This window comes from Ursus maritimus, unplaced genomic scaffold (genome assembly GCF_017311325.1).
Source record: "Ursus maritimus isolate PB19 unplaced genomic scaffold, ASM1731132v1 scaffold_2, whole genome shotgun sequence".
Taxonomy (NCBI): Eukaryota; Metazoa; Chordata; class Mammalia; order Carnivora; family Ursidae; genus Ursus; species Ursus maritimus.
In genome coordinates this window covers 53,219,640-53,228,768 of record NW_024424452.1, presented here as the reverse complement: position 1 = coordinate 53,228,768, position 9,129 = coordinate 53,219,640, and the positions used below count along the sequence as shown (strand labels likewise).

Sequence of the window (9,129 nt, the reverse complement as noted above, 5' to 3'; positions counted from 1 at the left end):
GCCTTGAGTGGATTTAAGAAACCTCTGCTTTATACTAAGAAAATATTTTCCCCTTTAACTGAGCTGTTAATCCCAGAGATTGGTGGGACCAGAGTAATGGAAATGTTAGTGGTGATGCATATATAGTGAGGGGAAAAGCCCAAGAGGGTCCTCTGTCACCAAATCAGACACAAATGAAAGTGACAAAACTAGCATGACTCAATCTTCCAGGATCAGGTGTGTAACGTTAAGTTGGCTTAGTCGTCAGGACTGACCAAGATATTTCTTCTTTTATTTCCTTTTCTCTTCTTGAAAACACAAACGAACAAACAACATTGAACAAGGGATCTTGATTCTATTAAGGACCATTGTCTTTCTAGCCAAAATAGACCATACACCTTTTGACTTTATCGAATGGGCATGAAAATGCAGAGAAATCATCATTTCAAGTCGAAGAGATAACTGAAAACCACCATCTTTTGTTCTAGGCAGCGTGCATTTATTACAAGTATTGAGTGCCAGATATTATGCCACGTGTGGAGGATAAAGAAATGAATAAAAGATGTTTCTGGAAGGAGCCCACAGACATATAAAAAGTCATTATGCTGTTACAGTGATAGGGACAGAGTGCTGGAGAGGTTGAGATGGGCTAAGGCGGGCAGGGGGTCTAGATGGTTACATGAGACCTTGACATTTTATAACTGTAACTGTACTCTCATCCCAGAGCCCAGCAGATACTTGTTGATTCTTGGTCCCGATTCGTTCACAGAAACGACGTGTTTGTTGGGAGGCAGGCGTGGAGAGAAGGGGATGAAAGCGTGCATTTGAACCCATTCCTGTGAACATGAAGAAGAGAGGAGGAAAGAAAAATTAAGTCTGTACTTAGCTTTTCACTAAGGTCATTTGAAAATGGTCTTCAACACCCATCTCATTTGCTTTTTTATGCCCGCCATTTTAGTGTTGTATTCAAAGTGATTAATTCGTTTGTCGTGAAGGTTTATTAGGTAATCTTTCTGTCAATCAAAAATCACTGGAGTCTCGGGACAGAATAAAGAACACCCAGAAATCTTAAGAGGATGGGGAACACATCATTATTGTATTAAAAAATAGGCACATTCCTAAAACTTGAGAATATATAGAGGAGTTAATGTGGATATTATTAAACTTGACATAAGTTATTTGGCCCTCTTGAATATTTTTGGTTTATTTTCTATTAGGATAAATTCATTTCCAAAGTATGAATCAATCCTTCATATTTTTTCTGCACTACTGGTTTAAACAGAGCATATTTTCACTTTTCTTCTCATTCAGACCCATAAAAATGTGGGAAACATATTGTAACAGAGTAAAATACTTGCTTAAAGCTATGTTATACTTTAAACCAGGGTAAATTGAGGGAATAATAATATTTCTAGTAATTGAAAATATTTCCCTGGTTAAGAGTACATTCACATTATGCTACTGTAGAAATAGCAGTTGCATTTCCTAAGTAATAGACCATTATACGATACATCTTTTTCCTCATATGTATATATAATTAATTTTAATTTATTCCCTTCAAATAATAGTTTTACCACAATAATTTACTTCCTTTGCAACCCTTGAAAGTTCATGTACTTTAAAGAATTTTGGGAAATCAGTAGTAAATTTTGGGAAATCAGTAGTAAATAAATCACTCCTTAATTTCTGTGTTTATATGGGAATAATTATGTAGTCGTAATAAGGCATTGGAGGTGGTGAACAAAAGAAGAAAACTATTCTTTGGGGCTTTTCATTTGCACTGTTAGCTGTTTTCCTTTACTCTTCTACCAATTACAAAAGTAATAGATACCTTTCTCCTAACAAATATTAACACAGCAAAGGAAAATTCTAATAAAGAGTGAGAATTCAATAAATCATAAATATTATTATTGTCTTAACTACTTCTTACTTTGAAAATTAAAATTGCAAACTGCAGTGGTATATTGCTGATAACAATAGGAATATGAAATTCTTTCATGCTAAAATGTTAATACGGCAGCTCAGCATCATTTTTTGCCTTTCGCTTAATATGTTGTTTTGCCTTTTTGAGTTAGTACACATTTCTGTGGGTGTTATGAATCAGACGATCTGAAGTACTGCACAAAATACTTCCTCAGAAGAAAGAGCTCTTAGGCTGACCATGGAAACTAAAAAAAATCTGATAAATGAAATATATATATATATATATATATATATAAATATATAAATATATATATACACACACACACACACACACATTATTTAACTGATACAAATCAATAATCCATAGCCAGAATTTTGGTTTTAAATTTTCCAGGTAAGGACCAACAAACGGTAAATGGCATCATATCCGAAACTCCGGGATATAGCTTCAGCCGCTTTTAAATTCCCCTACACGCCTACATTTAAAAAAGAAAATATATTTCATTGATTTACCAAGGCCCATATAAATACAGATATGGTTTGGCCAGGGAATTGTAAATTTAGTCTCAGGTGGGCTTCACATTCAGCCTAAAATGAATCTGCAGAGAGAGTGAGAGTCTGAGCGTTACAAATTCTGTGGCTCTAGGGGAAATTTGTTAGAGATCATTCTGAAAGTCAGCACTGCCTGAAAAATAAAAGACAAAAAAAAAAAAAAAAAGGAAACCTAAAAACAAAACAAGAGAACTCATCCCACGTTGTGTTCAAATGATTTTTTCCCGCTCAAACAGCAGCACTTTAATTTAATATTTCTTACATTTGCCCTTCCTTCTGCTCCGTGGATTTGCAGAAGAGCTGTGCGGAGCCATTTAGAATGATGATTTTATGTATGTGACATGAAGTGGCAATCCAGGCTGTCTTGGTGTGCGGAACGAAGAGCGAGAAACAAAAATTGAGCAGGCTATCTTACTTGTCTCATTTGCCAGGCCCCATCATAAAAAAGCAAATGAGTTGTTTAGTTGAGATCCTTCAGGAAGAGGTAATAACAGCGTTGGGTCCAGCGGCGCGCGCGTGGGGGAGAGGCTGGGGCACCCGGCCCGCGCCAGATAGATGAGCCTGATGGCCAGCAAACACTCGCATCCTGCCTGAATATGAACAACAGATTTGTCAGTGTGTGACAGGCTGACAGCCCCGCTCCCAGCTGCTTGTCCACTGTTGTTATATCAGTACCTTGTCTGAGTATTCAGCAAAGAGGCAATCTGCTTCCTCCGTCCGTGGGAGGCAGGTTGCCAGTTAAAAAACAAGTCTTGGCTTCAGGCTGCGGTGCCAGAACGCATTGAAAAGATGCAACTGAAACCCTTGTGGGCTCCTCCGGCAACGTATCACAGGCCTGGGACGTTCAGCCCTCCAGACTAGATTTGTAAAACAAAGAAGATAACTCAAAATGAGCTCTGTGCTGGCAAAACGTGGCAATTTGGCCTCCCTAAGTGTCTCCGCGGAACTTGGTTATGAGAGAAATGCGTGCTTGACTTGAGCACTTTGCGCGGCCCAAGCAGAAGGGTGCTCAGCGGGTCGCTCTTGCAGTGTTCTTTGGGGAGTCGTGGAAAATGGGTCAGCGATGATAGACCCTAGCTCATAAAGCCTCCAGAATTGAGGATGAGGATGAAAAGTTTTGATTCTTGCCGGTTGGGCTATGTTGATACAGTTGGCAATCAATAATGAACTATCTAACTAGGTAAAAATTGCAGACATACGTAATTCAGACTTCATCCCAGTCATTGTAAAGACGATGCATTATGTATCCAACTCTTTTCCCTCTAGTTCTAAAATCTATAGAAATGGATTAGAAAAATTAGAGATAGAGTTCCTCAGGAAATGTACGTGCTATTTTTATGTGTCTAAGAGAATGAATTAAATACATTATGTTAAATGGAGAAAAGTGGAACTTTAGGGGAAATCGCCAATTTGTTCTGGATACTATGGATGCACCTTTCAGAAGTTAGAGCAACACTTGCTACTCCGAGCAGCCCAATTCAGTGCACGTGGGTCAGTCTCCCACAGGCTGGGTCTAAGAAGTAAGAACTCAAAAGGATTTACACCGTGGTCTTTAATGGCTCCTTCACAGCCGTTAGGCCTGTCAAGCCATTAATAAGCAGTATTTAAGAGTCCCTAAGTACACATTTGCACCACAGTCCTTGGGGAAAGCTATTATAGTTTGTTGGATCAATAATTATCATCATTTCATGCAAGTCCACTGGAAAATGAAGAACTAGCTATAAGGTCTTGTGGCATCTTTGCCCCAGGTCACAGTGTGGTGGTGTAGGTCTTGGTAAATTTCCAACGACTTTGCCCTCTGGAATCCCTGGAGACCCAGTCCCCACATACCATCTGTATCCATTTGTTTTGCCTTGTGTAGGACTCAGGAGTTGCCAACATCCTTTTAAGCTTGAGGCACCCTTACCAAACACAATCTTAAATCCACTAAGAAAATTTACGTTTATCTTTAAAATGAAAAAGTAATCACAAAACTATGTTAAAAAGCATTACCAAAAATTTGGGTAGAAAGTGCTATGCCTATTTTGTTTCTACTAAAACGTACCAGCCCAAATATCTAGTCATAGAAAATAAGCTGAGGGGCGCCTGGGTAGCGCAGTCATTAAGCTTCTGCCTTCAGCTCAGGGCGTGATCCCGGCGTTCTGGGATCGAGCCCCACATCGGGCTCCTCCGCTGGGAGCCTGCTTCTTCCTCTCCCACTCCCGCTGCTTGTGTTCCCTCTCTCGCTGGCTGTCTCTCTCTCTGTCAAATAAATACATAAAATCTTTAAAAAAAAAAAAGAAAACTAGCTGAATAAGCTACTATACATGGACCCAAAGGGATGCTCTGTGGCCAGTAAAAATAATACTGTAGGAGACACAAGAAAACACTCCTGATATTCTCGAGTGAAATAAAAAAGCATCTTATGAAACTGTATGTGAGCTTTTTATTTAAAAAATGATGTACAACAAATTAGATGATAGATAGATGGAGGTCTGGATGCTTTCTGGAAGGATATATTCTATGCTGTCAAAAAAAATGTACGTAGAGAATCGGATGCAGGAGATTTTTGTGTTCTTCTTTGTGTTTTTCTGTATTTCTGAGTTTTTTCTCCATGATGGTGTCATGCCTTTTCTATTAGAGGAACATGTTATTTTAAAAAATCAAACCTGTCAATAGTAGAGGTGCATATTTAAATGATGACGTTTGCCCACTTAGTTAATTGCTACTCTTCTAAAATTTTTTGTTAGATATTTGTGCCAGGCATAATATAAGCAATAGAATATGAAACATCACAAGTTAAAAGCCTCAGATTGCCTTTTACTTTTTTTTATTGTATAGTATGCAAATGTTTTCATGAGGACTCTAGATATATATATATGTACTAAATACTGAATATATATATACTGAATGCTAAATATATATATTTATATATATACTATATATATATATATATACACACACACATATACTAAAGAACATTTTTGCTAATTACAGTAGGACAGGTTCTTTGATCCCATTTTAGTCCTCCAAGTTTTTTTCTTGGAGCCATCAGATTAATTGTTATTTAAAAACTATGATGGGTTTTCTCTTCTTTCTTTTTTTGAAATGTGTTTTAGGTTACAAAGTTAGTAAGTCATTTATGAAAAAAACAAACAAGTCAATAGTATCTCACCCTCTTTCTAGTTGGACCCACCTGAGATAATGGGGGAACCAGCCTCCTTTTGTATTTCCCCCATGTTCACTCAAATATATATACACACAAAGTCTTCATAAAACCCAACTAAGCTTCTAATAGGAATATTATTCTGTGTAAGTGCTTAGTTCACTCAATATATCATGCCTGCCTTTCAAAACCCAAACACATACATCCTTATATTAAATTCAAGAGATACTTAGTATTAAATGACATATCTGAAAATTTATTCAGTTGAAGGGTATTCAAGTTTAAACCAGTGTATGCTTTTACAAACAATTTTGCAATGCACATTTGTACTTATATTAATATGTACCATTGCTTTTGTATCCCAGATGTGAAATTTGCCCATTTTGAATTTTAGAAGACATTGGCATATTACCTTCCAAAAATGTTATAGCCATTCACTTACAGTGTAGGAGAAAGCCTGTTTCCCCTGATATTTGCCAGCACTGGGCATTACTAGTTCTCCATTTATCTGATGGATAAATAATGGTACCTCCTTGTTTGGATTTGCATTTCCACAACTACCAGCGAGGCTATCTTGATCTTAGGCTTCTGTTTCCCTTAAGAAGCTCCTATCTTCTACACAATTTAGGATGCATGTGCTTAATCTGGAGCTGGAAGCCAGGGGCCAGGTCTATGCTGCTCAGCACGGGGTCTCCAGTGCCTGGACCTGTTCTTGACCTTAATAACACTTAATAGGCATGTGTTTAGTATTATAATGTGTGCATTATAATCTTAGAACTCCCTATATTGGCAAGAGTGGGTATAAAATTGTGAGAAAACCATTTTAAATTATTTACTCAGAAATATTTGAAAAGGCCTCCTCGATCTATATTCCCATTTGGATGTTCGAAAGTTACCTTCATTTCAACATGTCTGAAATTCTCTGTCTTCTCAAACTGATCTTGCATGGCTACCCAACCAATGCCCAATTTAGAAACTCAGATTCTTCTTGTATTTCCAACTCTCTGGCTTCACCTACTTTTCATATGTCACCAAGGCTGGTCCATTCATGGTCCTAAATACTTTCTGATTTGGTTTCCTCTTCTTCTTCTTCTTTTTTTTTTTTTAAAGATTTTATTTATTTATTTGACAGAGACAGACAGCCAGCGAGAGAGGGAACACAAGCAGGGGGAGTGGGAGAGGAAGAAGCAGGCTCATAGCAGAGGAGCCTGATGTGGGGCTCGATCCCATAACGCCGGGATCACGCCCTGAGCCGAAGGCAGACGCTTAACCGCTGTGCCACCCAGGCGCCCCTGGTTTCCTCTTCTTGATCTAACATTATCTCTAACTTAATTTAGACACTTCCCATTTTTAGACTGTTCTATAATAACAGCTCCAGGAAAAGAAGGACGTTATTTTTCTACTGCTGTTAGCTCCAGCATTTAAATTAGAGATCCACTGACTGTACGTACTTTATATATTTATTGAATGAATGCGTAGTCTCTTAAATGTGGTCATTCTCTTTTGCATTCAATCTATCCTCCAGACGACTGCCAGGTTTGTTTAAAAACAAGAGTGTGGTGATGCATTATGGTCTAGTGGTGAGGAGTGCGGGCACCAGTCTGTTGGGTTTAAATCATAGCTCTATGATTTATAGTGGCCTTTGGCAGTTTATTTCAATTTTCCATGCCTCAGTTTTCCTATCTGTAAAATAGAAACATTGCAGTACTAACCATAGAATACTGTTGTGGGGAGTCATCATAGGGATGAGTCATATTAGAATGCATGGAGCATGGCGCATGATGCCTTGAATAGAGTATGTGTTTTCTAAGCGTTAAGTCATTCCCGCAGTTCTGATCCTCACTGTGTTAGCCTTCACCCTCTGCTTGAGAAGCTTTATTGACTCTCGCTCCCTACTATCTACAGATTAGAGGATGAAATCTAGTCCTCTCAGAATGGTAGACGTAGTTTTTCTCTGTCTGGTCTCACTTGATCTCCACCATCATCTTATGCTACTGTTCCCCAAATCCCTCCATTCCACTCTTACCAGACAATTTGTCCTTCCAAACCTAGAACATGCTGTGACAACTCTCTGCTATTGAGATTGGGAAACTTGAAGGACTCCCTAAAAATCTGCTTTTTTCTCTCTTTCCTGCCTCTATTCCTGCTAGGACCTGCACCCTCCCCCACCCCCAACTTTACACAGGCCTCATAATGCAAACAGTGTCTGTCCTCCTTGTAAGGGACAAAGAGTTAATAATTTCTTTAGACTATTTAATGACTAAGGAAGGACCAACTGGAGGAAGCCATTATCTGCATATTCCAGACCGTTAGACCTGCCCCAAGTAATGAATATTCTGTCCCCTAGTCAACGACTGTCAATAAAAGATAGAAGCCAACCCTCAAGGTACAAAGCTCGAGCCCCGCCCCCCCCTTGCCTGCTGTCATCTCTTGAAAGTGTACCTTTTGCTTTAATACACTTTGCTGCTTCTGTTACTTTTCAGCTGTGCTAAATGTCTATCCTTGAATTCTTTCTCATGACAAGACCAAGAAGCTTTAGCAACTCCATCAAGTCTGGCTGGATCAAGGCCCCAGGGCTGGGGTCTCCCCCGTTCACCCAGCAACAATGTCAGCATCAAATAAAATAGCAGACACTATCACGAAGGTGACAAAAAGAAACACGGAATACAACATTTTGAGCTGTTTGCTGGCCACGGTAATGTCTCTTCTAAAGAAAAAATAAAATAATTTTTTGTTTATACTGCATTCTCTCTTGAGATGTCATTTTTAATTTAGAATGATCCTATCTGCTATAGCCTCAATGTTAGGAAGCCCCAGCCAACTGTTAAGAATTAACTCTACAATATACACATTAAAAATACAGTTGGAGCTGTCACATAGTATTTCTAATGTAAGTATTTCCATTTGGATGAGGGCTTCAAGAACTTGAAAGTTCATTTTATATATTTATTTAAAAAAGATTTATTTATAATTTTTTAAATTTTTAAAAAAGATTTTATTTATTTATTTGACACAGAGAGAGACAGCCATCGAGAGAGGGAACACAAGCAGGGGGAGTGGGAGAGGGAGAAGCAGGGAGCCCGACGCAGGGCTTGATCCCAGGACCCTGGGATCATGACCTGAGCTGAAGGCAGACGCTTAATGACTGAGCCACCCAGAGGCCCAAAAGATTTATTTATTTATTTTAGAGATGAGGCAGGGAGGTGGAGGAGAGGGAGAGAGAGTCTTAAGCAGATTCTCCGCTGAGCACTGAGATCAACCTAGGGCTTAATGTCATGCCCTTGAGATCATGACCTGAGCCAAAGCCAAGTCGGACACCCAACCGACTGTGCCACCCAGGGGGCCCCGAAAGTTCATGTTAAAAGAGCACTTTTCAACACACTTTCTTGCTTTTATTTTCATGATTCAATTGTCAAGAAGAAATAAATATTCTCTAGAATTGAGAACAGTGGGTACATTACAAAGCTCTCTATTAATATAAAAATAATATGAAAAGGAAGAGAAATATTTTAATTATATGGTATTAACTA

General features: G+C 38.6%; 1 protein-coding gene across 1 annotated transcript in view; it reads right to left on the bottom strand.

Annotated features, from left to right (window-relative positions):
• Positions 1-502: 502 nt before the first annotated feature.
• The window catches only part of GPATCH2 (G-patch domain containing 2), a 193,446-nt gene continuing 184,819 nt past the window's right edge, over positions 503-9,129 (bottom strand). Inside the window, exon 10 of the mRNA XM_008685668.2 lies at positions 503-815. Coding sequence (XP_008683890.1) covers positions 655-815 — 161 coding nt within the window. The 3' untranslated portion in view covers positions 503-654. The remainder of the gene's footprint in view (positions 816-9,129) is intronic.